The sequence below is a fragment of the Amphiprion ocellaris genome, chromosome 19 (genome assembly GCF_022539595.1).
Source record: "Amphiprion ocellaris isolate individual 3 ecotype Okinawa chromosome 19, ASM2253959v1, whole genome shotgun sequence".
Taxonomy (NCBI): Eukaryota; Metazoa; Chordata; class Actinopteri; family Pomacentridae; genus Amphiprion; species Amphiprion ocellaris.
Genome location: NC_072784.1, coordinates 15,814,251 through 15,838,837, shown reverse-complemented (window position 1 = coordinate 15,838,837; position 24,587 = coordinate 15,814,251). Strand labels below are relative to the sequence as shown.

Below are 24,587 nucleotides of genomic sequence, written 5' to 3'. Positions count from 1 at the left end.
TTTCCAGGCTGTGAATATAAACCTGAGGTGAGGAAGTTTAAAGGACGCTTTGTTCTCCCGCTCAGACGTGAAGCTTCACAGAGTGAGAACTTAACACACACAAGCAGCGCTGCATCGCCCCCCATTTCTACACAACGCCAAGTCTGACAACAAGTTGAAAGAATATCTGATTAGCTTCAGCTAAACCTAAAGGGATAAAAGGGAAGAAGCTGGAGTTAGAAACGGCCGAGGAGAGCTATCGACCGCTGTTTTGTTTGTGAGGAGGATGAAGGGTTTGTTCGCAGAGATGATGTGGGCCTGAAACACACTTTCAGCAACCTTCTGAGAGTTTTTCTTTGCATGCTGCATCCTGAGCTGAGCATGCATGTAAACATTTATTTATTTATAAGTTCTACTGCAGAGTGTGTCCTCTCTGGAGCTGATTGGGTCTGAGGCTGGATTGTTCAGAATGGAGGATGAGCAACAGAAAAGAGATGCATTCAGTTTAGATACCTGGGATTACCTTAGTGTCGATGTGACAACAGCTAATGAACATACAGTGGAAAACTGTGATGTGGATGAAGGCGCCAACCACATCTGTTGTTATAGCTTTGGTGCACAGAGTCAGTTTTGAGGGAAAATGCCATAAATTTGCTAGTTTTTGGCTTCACAAATATGAGCATTTTCTGGCTCTCTTAGTCTTTGGTCATGAGTGGAACATCTTTGAACTCGGATACTTAAAGAGCCAAACATTTACAGGTTTATAATTAGATTTTGAAGGATGTCCTAGAATATGTTTACATGCTTAATTTAAACAAATAAATGAAAAAAAAGAATATTTATCTCATACTGCACATTTCTGCAGCCCTTCTTTTCATCATCCATGAAATGCCCCATTTTAGCTCCTGTCTCTTTAATGCCAGCTCTGCTCTGATTGGTCGGCTGGTCTGATGAAATTGAAGTAATCCCTGTAACATACTGTAACCGTAAATGGAGCTCTGGCAAAGAAATAGTGACAGATTTAATACATGTTTGGGTGTACAGCCAAGCTACACTGTAAAAAAAAAAATGTTTTCTAAACTAATATTATGAACAATTTTGCAGATGTTTTGTTAAATTACAGAAAAAAGTATTAGTTACTCGTGAACCCTATCTAAACTGTAAATAATATCCAAATGCAAAATCTGTGTTTTTACAAACAAAAATGTCTTCTTTTGTTTTTTTAATATCTTTAAATCCTGTTAAAATAAATATTATTTTACAGATATTTGCAATATTGTCAGAATTTCTGCGTATTTTGCTGCCAGATTTGCACAATGTCAAGAAAGTGTTTCTACAGTGCAGTAGTGTAACGTGATGATGTAGATAAGGAACAGGAGAAAATCTGGACTTAAAATGAGCCGTTTCATGCAGGTGAGGAGCAGTGTTTTCAGTCACAGAGAATAACTACATTTTATATGCACAACAAAGCTACAACACACTGAAAGAAAGAGAAAGATCCAAAAAGCATAGTGTGAGATCTTTAAAGTAACAAGGATAGGAGGTTTATTTCATTTTCTGACACTAACAATTATTTTCATTACTTGATCAATTAATCCACATGATGACTGACTTTTAATTTAAAAACCTGTAGATATTCAGTCTACAGTGATATATAAAAGAGAAAAGCATCAAACCTTCACATCTTAGAATCTGAAACCAGAGGAAATTTGCAATTTTTGCTTCAAAAATACTGAAATGATTCACGTAAAATTAAGTAATCAATGGTTAATTCACATTTCTTTCCGGATGCAGTGATGCAGTCACTCAGTTGCTGTCTGTGTTGTTTGGTTAAAAATGAATCATGCACCGGGAAGATGTGTTTTTTGTTTCATTGTTTGTACAGTAAACTGTGTTTTTCAGGTGTGTTGCTACGGATGCTGCTGTACAAAGCTTTTACATTCATGCCAGTCCATTAATTCAGGTGTAAGGGATTATGCGCTGTGCTGCAGGCAGGACTCAGCTCAGCCCTGCAGAGAGGACGCTTTAGGTCCGACAGCGGCGAGGCGAGTCACCTGATGGTTAGTTTAACTGTCTTAAAGCTCTGCCTCCTGCTCAGTCTAACAAACGTTACCTCAGCTCGGTTTCCTTAGAAAGTCAAAGCCTCTTTACACTGCGTGGTAAAAGTCAACTATAAAGAGACCTGGTAACAGAGTAAAACCTTTGATTGGTCGCTGGAACTGACGTCCTCTGCTGTCCCTTTATAATTAGTGCTTGACATGAGTCAGTGGCAGCAAGTTCGGAGCTTCCTAATTTTCAATCTGATGCTGAATTTTTATAGTTTTACACCAGGTTTGACAGAATGACTCTGACAGTTGTTGGTCAGTGTTGCTGTTGAGAAATAAATTACCATGTTTCCCACTCAACTTATATAAGTTTGCCTCCGTTTTCCGTTTCTCGGCTTTTACTCACCTACCTGTAGCTGATGATAAGTCTTGAACTAGTGTGGCTGTATTGTGTGTCAGTCTAAATGCGTTTTCTCACTCAGATAAAGAATAAAACAGATGACTTTACTGGTGAGTTTATCAGTTAAATCCAGTGTGTCCATGGTGTGGATCACTGGTCAAACAGTTGTTTTGTTGTACTTCCTTTTTTTGCTTTATGTTACAGATCTTTGTTAGATCATCTTGGTTGTTATCTTTCACCCTTTACTTCTGGAACCTGTGTAAACAAGAAAAGCACTCAGAGAGCACAGCACTCCGCCAAGGCTGCTCGAAACAGCTTGAAATCTCGAAAAAATACGTGACAGAAATCACGGCACCATAGAAAGTGGTCATTTAATATAGATGTACCCATAAACAAAATGATTTTGCGCTGAGCACAAGCGCGTGTTGTGCATGTGTACGTTATGTACGGATACCGATTCGTGTGACCAAAATATGTAGCAAACAGCGGGAATTGATGTGACTCAGAGACACCCCCACAATTTAATCAAATGTTCTTTTTATCATTTCAGACAGATAAGCCCCGATAAGCCCGCAGCGATGGATTTGTAGTAGGATCGCAATCATGTGATCATCAGCAGGCAGCTGACGTAGTGTTCACTTGTCATAGTTACAGTGATGCTGTGCCGTTATCTCACAATGATACAGAAATTTTTAACAAATCAGCGGATCCAGACTATAAACACCATCACTGCCAAAATCTAATCACGTGGTCCTTGTGTCATTTCTGACCTTCTCTGAAAATTTCATCCAAACCCATTAGTCTGTTTTTGAGTAATGTTGCTAACAGACAGACAAACAGACGGACAAATGTATGCCGATCGTCACATAACTCCACCGTGTGTGTTGGTGGAGTAATAAGTATCAGAACTCTACCACTTGGGCTCTTGGGGAAGGCAGGTAGAGTTCATGTCACAATGGTTTAACAGTGAGTCTACATGTTTCTAAAGAGCACCAGCACGTGCAAATCCCCCCCGTGGAGCTGATTACATGACTGTGATCAGCGTAGGTGAGGCGTTGCAGTTGCGATTGCTGTTATTAGCGTGAGGTGTTTACTTGGCGTGTGTTCTGGGAATGCCTCTCCCTGCGGGCCACGCTGACGGACTCTTCTGAGAACTGGACAGCTTTCACCCCGTCTGACCAGAAGGCTGTGACGCACTCCGCTGTGACACCGCTGACTCACCGGCACTCCTGTTCCTGGATCTGTGAAATCTCAAACCTTTCTTTCGCGGCGGTTTGTGCTCGGCTCGCTCGACCCTGCAGGTCCTGGTGCTTCCACACGTCTCGGCTGAGGAGCACAGATGGACCACAGGCAGGAGAAATCCCTCCCACTTCCTTTTACTTCTCCTCAGCCGAGGGTGAAGCTGCTTGTCTTTGCTTATAATACAACAAGAACGCAGAGGGAGGATGCCTGCTGTTAAAAATCAAAGGCAAAATAAGGGAACGTTAATGTACTGTGAACCTCTTTTTAACTCCAGGAACTTGACCTTTAACCCAGAGTTTCCCATCAGAGAATCCATGAGGTGTGAGTGTGTTTACAGGGTGTTTTATTGAGTGTACAGTCAGTTATCAGGACACGTGTTCAGTTTTGTCATCAATGGAATAAGTGGAGCTGATATAGATTTCCTTTCAGATTTGATAACTGTTTGACATTGTTATTGTTAGTGATGTAGAGCTCCACCTGCAGTAGGAGGCCGATAGACACACAGATAAAACTACTTCGAAACATCTAAATCTGACAGACAAATGAAGACTAAAAATTTGCAGAATAAACAATGTGTTTTCTGATCCGGTGCTTCTACCTGTAGGACTACAAATATCTCAATTTTGTGATGTGATTACACAATAGTTAAGGTTTTAGTTTGATTTAGGCACAGCAGGAACGAGATTTAGAGAAAGAAAAGAGCTTTACCAAAACTACATGAGCTTTGTCATCATGATGAGGATTTAAAAACAACCATTTTATGCGCATTTGGAAATGTCGCATTGGAACAGCTTAATGGCAACAGTGAAATTCCCCAAAACTTCCCCAATTTCATTAAAAAGATTTTACCCTTGCTTTAGGTGTTTTTGACTTTTTGGACGAAAAGCTAAACACCTTTTCTGTGTAAGTTCTGACGTAGCAACAATTAAAACTCACATGACTTCTTTCGTCTTGACAGGATGAAACATGACAAATCCCAGCTGACATGAGAGAATAATTCCAACTTGCGAAAACATTTCCAGAAGACTTCTCCATTTTTCACTCATGGGTGACCAAAGTTTTGTTTGCTTCTTCTTCTTCTTCGAGGTCTTTCAGTGGTTGGCACACAGCTGGTTTTGTTTCCGACTTCTTCTGCTCTGCTTATTGCAGCCATGTGTAACGTAACCGATACCGCCGCCTTCTGATGATTTATGTAGCTGAGGTTATTTGCTCCAAAGCAGTTCATGGGAAAAAAAAAAATCTTTTTAAAATTTTGAGCAACATTTCAAAAGTCTGCTTCAAATTTGTTCGACAGTTCTATGGAAATGGTTACCGACTACTGTTTGGAAATGGAAAACGATGTTTTGTTGACCCATCCATACACCCTGACCTCCCCCCTTACCTTTGCCCTATAAAAATATGTCTTTCTCTTTTTCGTAAATACAACCGCTAGAGGGCGCTGTTGCTGGAACATAAGCTGGTTTGGCCCACTCACAATACTACCAGGTCTGCCTTTTAGGGAGCAGTCTCACAACTACATGGCAGTTTCTCTGAATTAGAGAATTAACTGGATACGGAAGTAAATGTCCTTAAGGTGACAATGCTGGTGGTAGCATTAGCAACATAGCCACAGCTAAAAATAAAAAATCAACCAGAAGAATCCCAGTTTGAAAGAGAAATGCTCATCTCCCCAATTAGGCAGGTTTTGTTACTGATCTCGGAGAAATTTTTGAAGTTTCTGAAGTTATTGTGATTCTTTTAACTGTAAATCAAGCCTTCATTTTGGGCCTTATATGGAATCAGTCTCAGTGCAGATAGTATAATTATCCGATTGTGCAATTAACATTTACTTCATAAAGAAAAAAATTTGGCTAAGTGCGCTTTAAATTGCTTATTACACAATAGTTTCTATGTTGGAATTTGCAAAACCTTTGTGGATTTGGTGTCTCCTAATGAGCCGTGTTTAAAGTGAAGTTCAGAAACTCGGACCTGAAGTTGGGGAAGTGCAGCAGCAACAAAAGTTGTGACGACATTTACATTTTAGCTCCTCTTCAGGATGCAGTGAGTGTAAAAGCATAAATAAAGAGTGATTTGAAAGGAGGAGTCAGGAAAGCAGCGGGTGGAAGCGAGTATGACGGAGCAGGTCTGGCCTCCCCACGGGTTCGCTGCTCCTTTGGTGGCGTCGCCTCTCTATTTCTTTCCCATCAACACATCATCTCAGGTGTAAACAGGCCCACGCGGCGCCGCAGTCGCAGGCTGATGCGGCGTTTCAGATCAGAAACGGCGGACATCCCACCGTTCAGGGCAGCGAGGAGCGGCTTTGTTGGGAAAGCGCAGTGGGAGGTCAAATGACTGCCTAACATCTGTCAGTCATCCTCCAACGAGCTGAAACCTGACGGCACCTCGCTGCCTCCATTAGTCTGCCTCCCACATCACCTGCAGCTACAGCCCCTGTGTTACATACCTGCCAACTTCTCAGCTGGCGAGATGCATCTTTATTTGCCAGGATGATAATATTGTATTCTTCTCACTCCTTGGTTCACTTTTTCAACTCCAAAATAAAACTGTTTACCCGAAAGCCTTACTTTGATCGCTCTGCTCTCGGTGAGCATGTCAAATATGGTTTTTCAAAAGCATTTCTGACATACGTATCTAAATTCATCTTACTTTCTCTGATTGTACAATGGACTATTTTGATGACTCATTCAGCTCACTTGGAAAAACCAGCTAAACTGCCCGATGTTATTCAGCTATGCTAATAACTAAAAATGTATCTTTTATGGATGGTAGATTGTACAAACTATTGCTTCCTGTAAGGGTTATTCCATCTCAAATCATCAGAGACATTCTGCTCAACTATGAATATGTGAAATATGGATACTTATAAAGATATTTGTGAAATATTAGATTGAGATATGATTTTTGTTTTCAAGATCATATCAGTGATTTTCAAGATAATCTAAAAAGTTGCCCCTGGTTGCTTGTTTTCTTGCACATTGAAATTTAAGGACAGTTTGAACGACAGTTTCACAGGAACTATTGAAGATAAAAGGTTAAAATTGTCACTTTTATTTCTCATCATGTCGATTCAGAATCTGCAACACAGGACAAATGGATACATTGTTCAGAAAATATTACTGATTGACTGAATTATTTTGGGAACTTTTCATCACTGCTTCAATTTTTTTGATATTTCAGTTCACCCATAATCAGAGAGTACTTGATCTACTTGCCCAGTATTGCAGATTCTGAATCAGTGCCATGATAAGAAATAACAGTGAAAGATTCAGGCTTTACTGTTTAATAGTTCCTGAGATATTGTTGTTCAAACAGCATCAACTTTCAGCGTGCAAAAAAACATGCTAAAAGTAGGTCTCCTGACAGTTAAAAACAATACATCTTGGAAAGTATTTGATATATCAGTGTAAAACTTTACCAATACCATTTTAAATATCCAATGTTCATGATGAAAGTTTCAAGCAAATCAGAGATGCTCAATCAATAACCCATAAATTAAAACATTACACCGATCAGACATGTAGAATTTATATAAATAAGGAACATACACTTTGCACAAACAGATATGACAAACAAAGTTTGGCATCCAGATTCTATTAGCTCTAGTTCTCCTTCTCTACACAAATGATTGCACAACCATGTACAGCATGATCTACTACCTACACCAACACCGTTTTTTTTCTTTTCCAGAAAGAAATGCTGAATGAGAAGCTGCAGGATCAGAGACTGATGTCTCTATAAAATCTTGTTTCACCTTGTTAGTTCACTCTGTCGTGGGCTGGAGGTGTTTGGATGTCAGCTAGCAAAAACCTTTTTGCACCTCTAAAGCTGAATGGTTGCAGTTTAAGTGCAATTTAAGCCTCCACCTCCTGATTCAGCAGCACAGGTGAGGGTGGTGTGGGTGGAGGTAAAACAAGCTGAATGCACATCTGAGCTGCTGCTGAAGCCAACTATCTAGTCATCGAATCAAAACTCCCCCAACGGTTTGATCTCTCCTGAAATTACACCTTGTTCACACCTACGTCACTTTACTGAAGACGCTCCAACCTTCTCCTTACTGTGGTTTGACAAAAAAACAACTTAAAAAATGCTACATCTGCGTTGTGTGAGTGCATGATGGGAGCGACGGTGCGTACGGGCCTCCCTGCCTCAGCAGGGTCATTACCAAGATGAATATAGTGATTATAAGGATGAATAAGGTGTGATTATGAAGATGAATAAGGCGATTAGGGTTCTTGTCACTGCTGCTGGGGCTCCTGTTCATTAGGAGGTAGAACATGTCAGCGTGGAACATGCATGAACCCATTACCTTTTGGTCCACAGGGGGATTTATACGCGCATACCCATGCATGCATGCTGCAGCGGCTGCATTGGGGACCATTGATGTTCATTTGCGAGGTTAAATGACCCATGTACGCCGTATATATTGGTAATCCGGCTTTATGTGTTTGACCCGAGAGGACGGCAGCGTACCTGAGTGCAGGTTTCTGCTGCTACTGTACCAGCTGCTGATTAATGCTGCTCGCTGTGTCGCTGCGTGTCTCGGGGTTAAAGACACCTCACCGGCTCCGTCCATGTGACCCTCCCCGAGCAGGGGTAGCTGTATCCATGGCAACGGCAGGGTTCTGATGTCCACATGGCAACGGCTGCTGTAGGGACAGAGGTGGGAGGATACAGCGGAGGGGAGGAGGGGGGTTTCTGGATGCTGACGCACACAGCGGCTGCCTGGAAAGTTTTGGAGAATGCCGCCCACTGACGAATCAGAAGTGGGCTCCAATCTCTCTCTCCGAATGTTTCTCTTTTAAACGGCACCTCCCACTCAGTCAAGTCCTCCTGACCCCTTGCAGCCCCCCCTCCCTTCCCATCATGCACCTCCTACGTGTTTGTGTCTCATCAAACCTTTGTCTCCGTCTGTGGCGCCGTGGCAGCTGTGATCACGTTTGATAGCTGTTGTTTGGTGTGTAGGCGGCAGCACCGACCCGAACATCTCCGTCCTCTGACATCCTGCAAAGATTCGTCCGGGTCTGCTCTTTTCCTGCTGTCAGAATGTGGATACAATGTTAGTGTGACAGTGACACACACAAGTGAAAAAGCAGCACATTACAACGGATTTGGAGAAGCAGTCGAAACAGTTCTGACAACTCAGTGCTTCATCTGCTGCAGAAACTTGTGTGCAAGTTTTCTTGATTGTTTGAATTATTTCTACATAAAGTTAAAGTTCAGTGCTAATTCAGGAAATCATGTGTGTGGCAAAAGGTGACAGGAGGTGTGTTCCTGTAACATATTTTATGTACATTTTAAAGCATTCCATTACAAATGGTTGATGGAAATGGAAAAGTACGAAAAACTAATGTTTCCTCTCTCGTTTGAGGTGTTTTTTTGATTTTTTTTGAAAACCAGTTGCACATATAGTACATAGAACCAGGGTTTTTAAAATAAATTCTGACAGAGAAAACACTGAACTCACTCGACTGATCAGTTCTTTCTTTCACTGTCCTCACCCTCTAAAAGACATTAGAAAAGATTTTCAAAAGAATTCCTAAAATGTTTCCAACTGAAAACAATTCCTGAAAACTTCTCTCCATTTTTCTCTTGCAGATAGACACAGTTTTGTTTGTTTCTTCTTCTTTGGTAGGATATTTAGCAGAAACAACTTGGGTATGTTGCACTATCCATACTACCATATATACCATATATATATATATATATATATTATCCAATATATATATTGGAGCATATACCATATATGCTCCAATATATATATTGGATAATATATATATATATATATATATATATATATATATATATATATATATATATATATATATATATATATATATATATATTGGAGCATATACCATATATGCTATCTCTATCAATCTAGTGGGATTTGGCAGATTGCAGCCAATATTTTTTTTTCAGGCCATTCTGACCCACAGTCCGTTACGTCAACGTGTTTCGTGTGAGTACAGATACGCTTAAATCTTGACCTGGTTTTGTTTCCAGCTTCCTCTACAAGTACCAGTATGACCAGTCTATTCACACCAATGCGGTTAATGGAAACAGGACTAATTTGCTTCTCATTTATAGAGTTTATTTGGTGACATTTCAAAATTTTACACCTGATTATCATGACAGTTATATGGAACATGACTAATGTAAGTTGATTTAATGGACAGACAAGTGCATTTTGATTTATAGCGATGGTGGTGCTCTAACAATTTAATGTTGCATTTCCATAAAGTTTGGGGACAGATAAAAGGAATGGTCAAAATCAAAATGCAACAGAGGATAAGAATTAACTGCCTTTTAGTGTCTATGACACATCAAACTCCAGAAATACAACTCAACTACCCAGTCTCACAAGAAAATGTGTATGAGCTACATTGATCTAATGCACAAAAACAGATTATTTTCACAAAAGCCTGTAAAATTGTGAGATACTTAGGTTGATTTAGGGGAAAACAAATCTCACACCTCGATCTCCTGGGTGGATTTCTATGCGTTTATGCCACTTTCAGCCTCCTTATGCAGTTGTCGTTGCTCATATCATGTGTGCAAGTGCAAGAAATTTGAAAGTTACATGACGTGAAAGGAGTTTAGAAAAGAACAGACCAAACAAAAAAAATGATTTCATTGTGCAACTAAGACATTCACTCAATATTGGTCTTTATTTACACCAATAATAAGTCTTCCAGCAGCTCGTATCATATCACATGTAGTTTTTGATGCACTTTTGATGCACCTCTGCAGTGGATTTAATCATTAAAAGCACCTCTGCATGACTGAACATATGCATTGGTTCTTGCAGCTGTGATACGTTGGGTTTAACGCTCACTCACTCCTCTGGGTGAAACCATGACATTATCTCAGAAAGAGACAGCCTTTTCAATATCAAATCAATACATTTAGACAAGAAAATGAGGATAAGTATTATGTGCATCAGTCTCCCTGTCCTGTCTGGCTTTCGTATGTGGCAAAAAATAGAGATTAACTGAGCTTTGAGGAGGGACAACTTAAAGAAATTCCTCAGCCGCGGGCCAGAAAATAGTCATTTCTGCTCAGAGAAAGATGGCAGGAGAGAAAATGAGGGTTTGCTTTTCTGTCACCGTCTAATAACCAGGAGCTGGAGGTTGTGCTCGTGGTATCAACAGCATTAGAAAAAGCCTCCTCAGCTGCATCTTAGAGCTCCTTTAACCAGTCAACACCTAAGCGTTTGACCACTTCCACATGAAGCAGAGCTCTGGAGCAGCTCCCAGACCCTGCACCTATATGTGAGCATCAGCCGGGGGAGCTTCCTTTGTAAAAACATGCATAAGAAGCAGCATGACAACAGGAATAGCTGCTCCTGGTTGGGCCTGACCGGATCAACCTGGCTCCCTCAGGACCGGACCCAGAGCCGAGCTGCGGTGGGCGACTATAAATCTACACCCCCCTTCTCTTCAACACAACAACCTCCTCTCCTCTGCTCTCCACTCTTGAGTGCTTCACTGTCTCTCCAGGCTCTGTGGTAATGAAGTGCTTTATGGCTGCAGAGGACAGGAGGGGACGTGGGGGGCACCAGGGTTAGCCCATAGCTCATTCCCACTATAGGGGGGCACAGTGGCCAGCGGTGACTGGGCTGATTGAGTAAGTCTGGATAAACCAGCAGCAACAGCTCTCCCTGAATACCCTCAGACACATCAGCTGACCCCGGATCAGGGTCCGGGGGGAGGTTGGCGATGGTTCAATCCCAGCAGGAGATCCCAGATAGCCTGCTCGCTCCTCTAATGGCAGCAAATTATGACCAGCTGATTTATAGCGGTCAGTCAGGCTGAGCGGGTTGCGGCTACTCACTGGATTTCAACACGCTTTGGATGAGGCTATTTAAAACCCACTGAGAATGGAACGGTGATTAAAGGAAGCACAAATAAGTAAATGAGTTTGACTCTTTGATGCTGAAAAAAATTTTTCACCCTGTTACTTCATCCCTCATGTCCTGATGTTTATTTGTCGAGAATTGAAGCCACATTATGCAAAGTATTCCAGGAGCATTTTGTTGTATTTGTTGAAATTCTCTCAAACGTTCTGATTACAAAAAGAAAAAAATCTGCTGTCTTCAGCAATTTAATTTTCAATTATCTAACGAAACTTTCGTCATTTAAGCTGGAGGTCTTGGTGTGCTTCCCCAGTGTCAAATCCTTCATTTTCTGCATTCTAGGGAGATTTTATGCAGCAATTTGTGGTTTTTGGCACAGATTTATGGTTGAAATGTCACAAAGCACAAAATCTAAAAGGATATAATGCAGAAATACTGATTCTATCAAATATTTATTCTCCTATAAATTGCCTTTTCTTATGTAATGTTATCCCTGCTGAGGCACGTGTAGGAAGGATTTACTCTTCTTTACCATTTAGTGTCTTCTGTTTGAGGAATTTACCTCTTTAAATTTAATGTATCACAAATACATTTCTAATCAACATATCTTTGCCTTTGATTTTACTTATTCATTGCTGCTGCTTTTCAGACAATTAATTATATGTTAGATGTGCTAACCCAGAAAATGGAGAAGCTTCAAAGATGTAGTGAAACAGTTGTATTTCCACCCAAACCAGGATATTTTTCCGAACCCAATCGAAGTAATTTTGGTGCTGCATCTTAAGCAAGCTTCTCACTTGTAAAGTGTCTGACAAAGTGTAATAACCATTAAATTTTGGTGCTTAAACTGAACCACAAAGCTGAAAGTAAACAGAACAGATGAAGAGACTGAAGGTCTATTGTCCATCACACGACATGAACTCTGGTCTTCTGGGTGGAAGTCTGACCTCTGAACCAACCGTCCTTCCTCCTGCTCGACTTTATCGCTCTTTCAAACTAGCAGATCAGTCAATTACAATTATTTCAAAAGAAAATTACATTCTCTTTAAAACGTACACTACCAGTCAAAAGTTTGGGCACACCTTCTCATTCAATGGCTTTTTATTTATTTGTATTATTTTTTACATTGCAGATTAATACTGAATATTAACCCTTTTTTCTTTACAACTTAATTCCATCTGTATTATTTTATAGTTTTGATGTCGTCAGTAATAATCTACCATGTGTAAAAATTATTCATAAAAACTATTGAATGAGAAATTGTGTCCAAACTTTCGACTGTATTTGCAGTTTAGTTGTGTGTAATTTTGTAGAGGGACAGTTCAGTTTGGGGACAAAATAAAATGCTGATGAGACTGAGGTGGTTTGGACATGTGTGGAGGAGAAATGTTGCAGTTACTGGTAGAAAGATGCAGGAAAAGAGGAAGCTCAAAGAGGAGGTTTATGGATGTGGTGAGAGGAGGTGCAGGTGCTGAAGAACATGATTTAGTTTGCATGATGTTTGATTACAGTTTCACTTTTCTAATTGGCATCTTTTAAAAGTCTCTCCCTGCGTCATCTCCTGCATCAGTCAGAGAAAATGACACAAGAAAAAACACGCTCCTTTGCGAGCCTTTTAGTAATCCACCATACTGTGCAGCTCCTCGGTGCTTACAGGTGTTTGTCTCTGAGCGTTTTGACCTGCTGCACACCTGAGCGCTGGGTAGCACCTCTCCGTTCAGCCGCCGAAGCTCTTAATGGCCACGCGGATCTCTCCATGCCGCGGCCCGGCGTTCACACTCACGTGGGGAGCTCTCTGAAATGAAAATGCCATTATAAAACATTTACCAGCCTGCTGAGTTTACATGTCTTACAAGAAAAGGACTGTTTGCAGCGGTTAAGTGTCACATAAATCTTTCAGCGCGCTAATTGAAGTGGTTCCCCCAATAGGCCACTCTCCACAGCTGGTATTACAAATCGCACAACTGTGGATGGGGCGGCCAGCTGCAAAACCAAATCTTACACCCACTTGATAACGCTGTTAAGACACACACATGGTGCTCTGTGGGTTGCTGCTGCTGCCGCTAGTTTGCTCAGACAGCTCCACTGGGAGTGTGTAATGTAGTCGTATGTAAACACAAGTCGTCTTTCAGTGAAATATGCTCTGAGAGGAGGCTCGCTCTCCCCTCCCTCCTCTCCACTCCTAGAAATGCAACTTATTTAAAGCTTATTTAAGCGGGCAAGTTGAGGAGGAATATATTGTTATTTCCAGCAGCAGCCTGGGGGAGTAGCTGCAGGAGGCGGCGGGGTTACTCCTACAGTTAGCTACCAAAGCTTCCAAGGATTACGGGCTTTGAGCTTCGGTTAGCTTTAGTGAACAGCTGATTGGAAAAACCTGCAGAATTTTACATATCAGAGCATCAAGTTCAAAAACGGTGCAGGTTCGTTTAACTCTGGAGAACTTTTTCATGGCTCAGCAATTACTGTGACACTCAAACTTGATGTATTCCACCTCCCACTCCATCTTCCCTCTCCGTCCTTCAAAACCTCTCCGTTACCTGTCCGGCCTATATTTATGTCTCCCTCAGTTTTCCATTGCATTGTCTCTCTCCCTGCCTTTTCTCCATCTTTATCTCTCTCCACCTCTATTGTCCTAATTTCCACAGAACCTGTTGATGGAAATCAATGTTTCTTTTGATTATGGTCCAAATCTGAGACAGTAGGAGAAAGGAGCGCTACAGTGGATTTAGTCTGAGGAGGATTAGTGGATATATTTGTGCAGAAGTTTCCACATTTGTCCTGAAAAGTGTGTTTTTCCAACCTCTTCTCTCAAAAATGAACTTTTCTGTAATTTTATGAGGTTGATTTTACCCCAAAAATTGGATAAATTCATTCACAGAAACAAGTGCTAAAGTTGGGGATTTATAAATGGAACAAATCAACTTAACTAATCCAACAAACTCAGACAAACTAAGAGCAAAAAGGGACAAACTGTATGTACCGGATAATCTCAGAAGCAGTTTATTGGCAGGTAGGATTTCATATTCAGACTGAAGGTGGTGATTGGGTGCAAGATTTGAAAAAATTTATTTTTATATAATATGTCTGTCAAAAGAAACCTAGAAATTTGTTTTAATGCATGACTTTTTGTATAGTTCTGTGGCTTCAAATGTGGCCATCACAGTTCCTGTTGAACTAAACTGCATCCTCAGTGACGTTTTAATGGATCCTCATCTTCCAGTAAAGTAACAGTATGATGCAGTAAAAATATCTGTGCTTTCAAAACAGGCACAAAATCCATCCACTGTGGTTTTCCATCTCTTGAAGTGTGACTAGTGATATTTAATAGTGTCGTCTCATTGTGGCTTCAGTTTCTGTGGCAGTTTAATGGTTTTGTTAGCACCCACAACTGCAGTGTGTTTGATATAGATGCATCATGTTGGATTTTTTCAGTACCTCCCAACTCATTTTGGCTAATTACAGATGCTGATACATGTCTTCTAATATCCGAGGGTATCAGATGTATACTCCAGTCTTATGATGGCCCGTAGACAAAATACGCTATTCAACTGTGCAATGGGTAAAATAAAAATAAGCTATTTCAAATGACATCTTTTTATGTGACACTTTGAAGTAAAAGTATGAACTTTTAGCTTGTCAATGTTCATTTTGGGCCATTATCGATATTTTATTTTTAAGGTTTCATCGGCCGATATTAATGCTGATATCATCGTGTCCAACTCCTTTAATTCACATATCACTTCAAATTTCGCATAATTCTCATTGATCTTTGCTAATTTTCAGTTCAAATTTGCGCTACATTTGGATGGAAACCTGACAAGTGACCGTGCGTTAATCAAAGCAAACATTTCCCTCATCCGAGTCTCGTAACAGACGGCGTCATCCACCTGGTGTGAGCGCTGTCTGCAGGTGGGGAGCAGATCGGGGACGCTTTGATGGCTCTTTTTTCTGAGCGGTCATCACCGGGGGGTCCCCCTCTCGTCACCATGTTCACAAAGTAATAACCGCTCCCCCCCGCTGTGTCCATCATACCTCGTTGCCAAAACCACCTCGGCAACACCTGGCGCCATGGTAACTAACACCTGTTCACCTAATTAGAGGGACACTGGAGGGAGAGGAGATGAAGAAGTTAATGAAACGCTAATCTGGTCCAATCAAACGCCCCGGCATCTGCCTGCCCGCTGCAGCAGCAGGTCGCAGTAATGGCCGCCTAATGGGCACCTCCCCCTCCACGCCACCTTCAGTGACCTCATCACTGCCAAAACTCCACTCAGAGAGGAGCAGACAGTGGAGACAGCAGGGGGGAGGGAGGGGAGACGCTGCCTCCTGGATGGACAGAGGATCTGGACGGCGAGGTGTCGTCCAACTGAAGCAGCATTAGGAGATGAGTTTCCCCTGTGCACAGCAGTTGGAGCGGCTCCAGGTCGCAGCAGCTGCACCGTTCGTGTTTACAAGCCGCCAACTGCTGCCAGAGAGGCCTGATGCTCAGCTCGGCTTCCTGAACAGAACCAGAGTCCACAGACATGAGCTGCTCTGACTCCGTCTGCGCTGACCAGCAGAGAAACTGCAGCATTGCCAAACTGTGCAGAGCTGTAGCCACGTTTCGAGTGATGTTTTCAATTCATCAGTCAGAAAATTGTGAAAAAATATTAACTTTATTTATATAGCACCTTTCAAAAACAAAGTTACAAAGTGCTTTACAGTCAAAAAAAGTCAAACTAGAAAACTAAAACAACAAATAAGATCGCAAACATGCAACAAAACAAGATAAAGTGTCAAAACTAGTTGAAAAGCTAATTAGTGAAATAGCTAAGTCAAGTCGACAAAAAAACATTATGAATGGTGTTACAACAAGACCAAACATTGCAGTTAAAGACTCTGTAGTGTTATTTAAGTTGTGATTATACCTGCGTACTATACACATATATAAATACTACTTTACTATAATAACCTTGAACTTTTGAACTTAAAGGGTTCCTCTGCAGTGGCAATGGTGAGAAACCTAGAGAGATTCTTCTGCATCTGAGCACGCTGAAATGAACAATCAATGGATTTCAAGGCAGTGATCACAATTGAAACAATGCAATGAGCAAATCAAAAGCACATTTTTGATGTGGGTATCTGTTACACAGCATGTCTGACCCAAAGTTTAAACTGTTGTGTCAGTGGTTTTACAAATTCTGTCATCCTCCTTGTGTGATCATCATGTTTACTGAGTTTTAAATCTAACATACGGTGAATATTAAGTGGAAACTTGAGAAATTATATTGGAAATCAACAACAGAAGTTTGGCTATTTTTGCTCGACTTCATCAATTATCACAATCATGCTCTAGCAGCTAATTAACTAATCGACTGATCGTTCCAGCTGTGAAAAGGTCAACAGATGCAGATCAGCTGATTGAATTCTCTGTTCTGTTTTCCCTGCAGGAAACTTCAAAGGGATGTGTAAACAGATAGACCACTTTCCAGAGGAAACAGACTATGAAGCAGACCCATCCGAGTACTTCTTACGTGAGTATAATCCTTTTTGATTTTCAAATAGAGAAATGCTGTTTGTCTTAGAAGTGACCACAGAGGGAAAAAGGAACTCCTTCTCAGATGTCTTTTTGAGATTCGTCCCACTTTTTTTGCTCAGACTGGAGCTGGGTGCCAGTAGCTGCTCTTGGCCCGGTGCTGCCGGTGCTGCTGCTCTGAGGCCGGCCAGGCTGAGTCCTGCCAGGCAGCTCGTCTGTTTTTACTGCTTGGCTGTGTGTAACATAACGTGCAGTGTTACAGTCGGCTGTGTACCCTGTAAACACAGCCCATTGATTTCTGCTCCCTTTTCCTTTGTGCAAGCAAGACAGAGATGCTTGTCGAACTCATTTGCCTGCTAATCCTAAAAATCACAACAATACCTCTGAGGTCTTGATGCACTGTTACTATGGTCTGGTCAATACTCCAGTTAATGTGTCTGAGCCATGATATGGTGAAGAACTGTCACTTAAAACTGGAAACACGGGTGGTTTTATCCAGTATCGCTCTTAATTAGTCATACTCCTGCCACTGAATACTTACCTTCAGTCGTTAATGTTGCTACGGTTGCAGCCGTTTCTATGGTCACCATCACAGTGTAACAACAGATGCAAGCTGTTTCTATGGTTACAGCTCTGCTCCCCTGTTGTGTAACTTACAGTAAGACAGAAATGACTGTATAAATGTGATTTTATTCACGCTAATTCTGTAAATCTCCTGTTACTTTAGCAGCTTTTCATTTAATTTTCATTTTGGAAGGATTTTCCTTTTTGATTCAGTTAAGGCAATCTGTTAAGACAGCTTTCATAAAGAAACATTCTTGGGCAGCAGTGGGAAAGCTTTGGCTGTTCTCCTCATATCCATATTTCAAAGTGTATATGGACACAGTAACTTAGTCATCGCTCCTCGCCTGCTGTTAGCTGTTAAACTGTACAGTCCGCTGTAGCTCAGTAATGTGATTGCTTTTCTACAGTAACAAGAGGTGTAAGGGATTATTTTTACTACGCCAAGGAACACGGCAGAGTTATGTGGTGATCGGCGTACGTTTGTCCTTCCGTCTGTTAATCTGTCTTTCTGTGTCTTTCTGACCACTGGGTCGCTGGATGACCTGGCTTTGTAAATACAGAATTTGACACTTGATGAGAAGAAACTCCAGTGACTTTTGTAATGGCCCATGTCATGCACATTTACAGGTTTAGAGATGTGCATTACAATAATAAGTGGATGAAGCAAGGAAATGGTGGAAAACTGTGAGGAAGCTGCTCATTCTGTGTTTGAGGACGAGACTAGCTGCTAGTCAGCTGTTATGCAAATGTTTACATGATGCTGTAGAAAACAGAAGAAAAGCCTGGACCTTAAACAAGGCCTTTCAGGCAGGTAAATAACAGTGTATTTGGTGGGAGGGAATAACTCCCTGTGGTGTATAATATGAACTTTGAAAGTTTGCCTTTAGGGCTGGAATGGCAAATAAATTGATTTGCTGTCAGCAGTTTTATTATTTCATTAATCAGTTTGAGACTTTGAGGACATCATTTTTGCTTTTCTGAATAAACAATTAACAGATTAAACAAGGAAATAATAAACAGATTAATAATATGAAGTTGCAGTCCTAGTTTGCAGAACTTTTACATGCATCAGACGGCAGCAATACAAACACGCTGAAGGAAAAACCAAACTGATATGACTTTTTAGGACACAGCAAGATTTCAGCAGAAACTATGCGTACATGAACAAACTATGCAGTCTGCTCTGTATGATGACACAATGTAATGAGTTGAGTTCATTCATTCAAATCATCTTATCATATCAAAAGACTTCAAGTCAGAAGAACTCAGTGTGTCAGACTTTAGCCTCTGGTCTTTACACAGTGTTTTTTACATTTATTGTAAAACTGCACTAAATAGACTTAAAATCAGTGGTGTTCACATTTAACATAGCAAGTAAAGTGGCTAATAAATAAAATTTCATACAATCTATTCATTGTTTCAGTTGGCCAAAACTGATTATAGAATGTATTTTCTTCAATATATCTAATAATAAACTACATCAGTTGCCAGTTTCAGCCCCAACTCTGTCGTTCTGCATAAACACACCAATCTCCCGATTCCCAGTCGACCCCGTTCTCCTCCATCCTGCTGCAGCCTGCTCTGATCTGAAACTTCAAGTCAGAAAGTGTCCGTCTCCTCGTCTGCATCTGCAGTAATGGAGGCCTCTCAGAGAGCCGAGCTGTGCGTGCCAGTGCTGGAGATTAGGCCCGGCCAATTAGACTGTGTTTGACTTAGCGCTCTGAGCGGTTGTTCCCGTCCGTATGTGCCACGGAGAACGGTTATGATAACAGCTCTGGTAATGAATCTAACAAAGCTGGAGCGGCAGCGAAGGCAGGATCAGACTCATAACAAGCCGTCTCTCAGGCTGGGGATGACAGTCGCGGGGTCGAGGCTGCGCTCTGGCCCTCGAACCACCGCCGAGTGCTTTTTGAGTGTGCGTTAACCTCTTCGCCAGCTGTGATTGGAGGAGAAGGCCGCAGTGCTCCCAGTGGCTTGCCAATTAGGACACTCACATCCATAAATATTTCAGCCTCCTTCTTATATAGGTCAGGCTGCTCTCGATCGCTGTCTCTCTCGCTGCGTCTCCTCACACCCGGAGTGTTGCATGTCAGGAGTCATACAGCACTGACTGCACAGTGTTTAAACTGCTTTTTCTCGGGTGCACAGCGGGGTCACGGAGGATGCAGCGTCTCCGTGTTAAACCTCGGTGATGTATTTTTTGCAACAGCATATTTCCCCTTCCATGGACACACCTGGTATTTCCATAATGAGGAGTTTCACGGCGCCTCTGGGTGGCCAGAGACAGAGAGAGGCTGCCTCTGCTCTCGCATGAAGGCGCGGGAGAGGGGGGATAGTTATGCAACACCAAATGATGTCACTTCAGGTGAAGGCCCCGGCGGAAGTGACATCACCGGGGGAGATCGCCAGTCCAAAATCGAGGGGACACACCAGTGACGTCATCAGACAGCATAGTGAGGAGGAGGAGGAGGAGGGAGATATTTGGTGATGTGGTTGCCGAGCAGAAAAACAGATAAATCCGACTATATTTTTCTGAGCACCCCCGCTCCGCCACACAAACACTGATCCTTACATCCGCACACTCACAAATAAAAACGCCACATATCAGTAGCTTCTCTGTGTGTGTGTGTGTGTGTGTGTGTGTGTGTGTGTGTGTGTGTGTGTGTGTGTGTGTGTCTGCTCCGCCAGTCCTCAGCTCTCCCAATAGCGAGGCAGTTTTCACATCCACACTGGGTTATATAAGCCAGCTGAGGCACACTAAAGCGCCAGTGGGTTTTTAGATCATGCCGTGTCGGAGCTCCCATCATCCACTGCTCTACTGGGCGCTAAGCAGCTGAGAGAGAAGAAACAGGGGAAGAAAACGCCCAGTTATGCAAGCTGCTACCACTAAAAACTAAAAAACATCAATTCACTGTTATATACAGAAGAAGAAGATCATGTGAGGGGAGGAGAGTCCAGGAAAAAAGCCAATAAACTGATTAATATCACTTTACTAACAGGTATTTTACACGAGGGAGTACACCCTGTCACTTAAATGTCAGGTTATTACTCCACCAAGGAGCGCAGCGGAGTTACATGACAATCAGCATACGTTAGTCTGTTTGTCTGTCTGTCTGTCTGTTAGCAACATTACTCAAAAACAGACCAGCGGCTTTGGATAAAATTTTTAGGAAAGGTCAGAAATGACAAAAGAACCACCTAATTAGATTTTGGCAGTGATGTGGCTTATAGTCTGGATCCACAGATTTGTTAAAGATTTCTGTGTCATTGCAAGATAGCGACACGGCGTCACTGTAACTATGACAACAAGTGAACGCTACGTCAGCGGCCTGCTGATGATCACACAATTGTGATCCTACTACAAATCGACCACTGTGGACTTATCGGGACTTATTCGTCGGAAATCATACAAGGAACAATTGATTAAATTGCGTGGGGTGTTTCCGAGTCCCATCAATTCCCGCCGCCTGCTACATATTTAGATCACGCGATTCAGTATCCACACATAACGTACACATGCCTGTGCTCAGCGCAACGTCATTTTGTTTGTGGGTAGATCTATGTTAAATGGCCACATTCTATGGTGCCATGATTCTGCTTCAAGTCTTTTCAAGATTTCAGCTTGGCAGAGTACTGCGCGCTCTGAGTACTTTTCTTGTTTAAAATTTTATCTTCTCTCCATAACGGCGTTATTTCTAAGTTGACAATTATTTGCACATATGAACTATTAAAAACAAATATTTTCTACAGACTATATTGAAAATGCATGTCCAAAAGTATAAACTCAATGCAAAAAAAATGAAAACAAATGTGATAAATGACACAAAGTTGAGTTCATCTCTTATTCTCATTCAGCCTAACTGCCTGAACACAGTTATAACTGATGACCTTTGAAAGTCAGAACTTCCTCAGTTTTGGACCTATGGGCTGCGTCTATCTGCCTGTGTGCATCATGGCTCCTTATGGAAAATGACTGAGAATGAATTTTTTTTTTTTTTAAAACCTGGCTGTGACACTTCACAAAAAATTATACAGGAAAGTCAGGGACCCAAAAAAAATCAACTCAAACACAGGTGCAGTAATGAAGAGGTATAAAACAACCCATAGCGCCACTAATCAGAACTGCAGTGGTCATCAGACAGCACACTATTTTCACAAATTTATCTCTGAAAAACAGATGGGCAGACTTGTCACTGGTTATCAGAAATTCTCTAGCAGCTCAGACGATGTGAAGGACTGTTCATAATGTCAACCTCTATGGACGGCATCCAAGAAATAAACTACTGCTTGTTCTTGGGAACTAGGGGCCAGATGAAACTTTGCTAAAGTTTTAAGAGAAGACCTGTGAATATTATTAGCACATGTTTTATTAAGATGACTCCAAGATGAAGTTGTATGGACCACATGGAATACTAACACAGTGAATGCATAGTCCTGACAGTGAAGCACAAAGGTGGGAGTGTGATGATATGGAGCTGCATGAGTGTAAAAGGTGTTGGGGAGATGACATTTATAGATGCACCATAAAGGTCTGTGGACTAACCAAAATACTGGCTGAAAATATGATACCAGTCTGTGGAAGTTTGTCAGAAGAGGAACATTCGGGCATGATACTGAAACAAAGCACATGACTTTTTAAAGAAGGAAAAGGTAAAAACTATGACTTCTGTTGCATTTAGCTGCAGTGACAGGGCCTGTATTTTAAATAATGTAAATGTAAATTGTTAGTTTACACATTGATATGAAATAATATTGGCATGACTGCACTCACTTCTGTGGTATCAGATATTTTCTTTGGGAAGTTAGGACGTCAGATTCTGGACTAACTCTAGTTGTCTTGTGTTTTAAATTAAGGGATGTGTGGGTTTTGCATTGTCTCTTCCTCCTGTCGACTTTGTGCCGCCGTTTTTTTCCTGCTTCAGGCTGCAGGTTTGTTTGTTTTCACATCAAAAGCCTCTTTGTTTTCCTCACTCAGCAGCCCACTGGAATCCCCCCAGTGTGTCCCAGTTCCATACTACCGGCTAATAACTACAAGCATACACTAGATTCTAATGTAAACACTGTTTTGGCTATATATGCTCCAACTAATTTTCAGTATCAAGTATAAAGTCATTCATTTCAGTGACTATAATCAATATATTTATCAACAGTTGTGGACCAATAACAGAACCAAACAGAGTGTTAATTAGACTTACATTCCTCAGGTGGACATAAATACCTATGAATGAACCTATGAATGATAATGTTCTGTACCAGATGTTGGCTATAAGGTTTGCCATATTACCTTAAAATAGGTGATAATATATCAGTGTTGTGTTCATGCACTGTAAGAAAACATAAATCTGTGTGAGTGTACTTATGGCAATAAAGTTCTTGACTTGACTTGATCTGGCAGCAAGATTGAGAGAAGAAATAGTTTTAAAATGGCAGAATACTGTTGCGATCAGAAACTGTAAAAACGATGAAAATAAAGGCAAATAACGGTAAAATAATGCTGTGTTTTTGGCAGATTTAATTAATTTTTTTAATGTGAACATGATGTGCATTTTCGGTCTGTTTATTTACGGTCAACATTTAAATAATTCTTTATTTTTTAACTGATCCTAATGGATATTGTTTGTGATTTAGCAAAACAGGAAAAATCCGTAAACTAAAAAAAAAATAAAATCTATAACAATAGGGATGTTTTTGTAGATTTACAGTCAAAAAAAATGTAGCTTAACAATCAAATTTTGTAAAATAGTTAATTCCCATCTGTATAGCATTGAAAAAAAATGTATCGGGATATGTAGTTTTGTAAAGTAGCAATGAATTATTCCAAAATAATTTGCTTAAAACTCTTTTTTATAGTGTAGCTTGTTACAGTCGCTTCAGATGTGGGGAAAAACACTTATTGTAAGTATAAAATGTAAAAACACCAAAAGCAGTGTGTCTAATATACATTTTGAGTATATTTTTAGTTTAATTAGGCATTTTGTGTGTTGAATTCCCTCGTTAATTCTGTCACTCATTGCCTCATTAAACGATTAACCCCACGTTCAAGGGCATTCAATTCACATTTTTCCTGTGTTCAGTCAGAATAAGTGGACACTATGGAATTAGGCCACAGCAATGAGCTCCCACGGTTCATTTACAGCAGCCCACGGGCGAGTAGTTTCATCATATCGAGTCAGTGCAAAATCATGTGAAGAGCAAAACTGAGATGTTACTCCCTCCGATTAAGCGTCTCCCAAACTTTTCTGGGCGTTTTTGCCACGAGCCAGGCCTGCCTCTGCTGTTTGCGCGCGTTGATCTGGGAGTATTTGCTGACATTGATGACAGAAGGACAGCCTGTGTCGCCTCGCGGCAGACTGGACGCTCGCCTCAACTGGCCTTGGTGTCGCCCGATAAAATCAATGGGTCTGGGGCAGGACACGCAGGGGGTTGTACAGGGCAGAGACAGGGGGTGGCAACAGCCCCGACCAGCGCAGCCAGTCTGTGGTGCCACTTTGAACACAGTGTTTGTGAGGCTGTCAGGAGGAAAATGTGTTCATACTTGCAGACAAATCCAGCCTGTGTTTGCTGCAGCCGGTCATGGTGACATTGAGCACTTTTAGCAGTATCCAAGGCAACAAATAAGGAATCCATTGACTGATACATAAAACACACAACACACACACACAGACACACACACACACACATGGGCCAATAAATTAAAAGGCAATCATTTTTGTCCTGGTTGACCGAGTGAATGCTAGTCCTCTATATTTATATCTTATTACGGGGGAATATAGAGGCAGCACAGCTTGTAAAACACAGAGGTGAGGGAGTGTGTCCTCATTTTAAAGCGAGATTAGAGCGTACGGGACGAGGCGCGATGTTCGACTGTCACCGGGGCATCATCAAAAGACGACTGCAGATCCGTTTTACACGCACACGTTTATTCATCAGCCGTAACAGCCTGAAAAATTCCCACCGCTGCCAGAGAAAAATTATGTACTTGTGTCC

General features: G+C 41.4%; 2 protein-coding genes across 2 annotated transcripts in view; one reads left to right on the top strand and one right to left on the bottom strand.

Moving 5' to 3' along the window:
- The window catches only part of bcat2 (branched chain amino-acid transaminase 2, mitochondrial), a 242,702-nt gene that overhangs the window by 117,204 nt on the left and 100,911 nt on the right, over window positions 1-24,587 (bottom strand). The window lies entirely within an intron of this gene.
- The window catches only part of cacng2a (calcium channel, voltage-dependent, gamma subunit 2a), an 80,172-nt gene that overhangs the window by 36,392 nt on the left and 19,193 nt on the right, over window positions 1-24,587 (top strand). Inside the window, exon 2 of the mRNA XM_023293242.3 lies at window positions 16,951-17,034. Coding sequence (XP_023149010.1) covers window positions 16,951-17,034 — 84 coding nt within the window. The remainder of the gene's footprint in view (window positions 1-16,950; window positions 17,035-24,587) is intronic.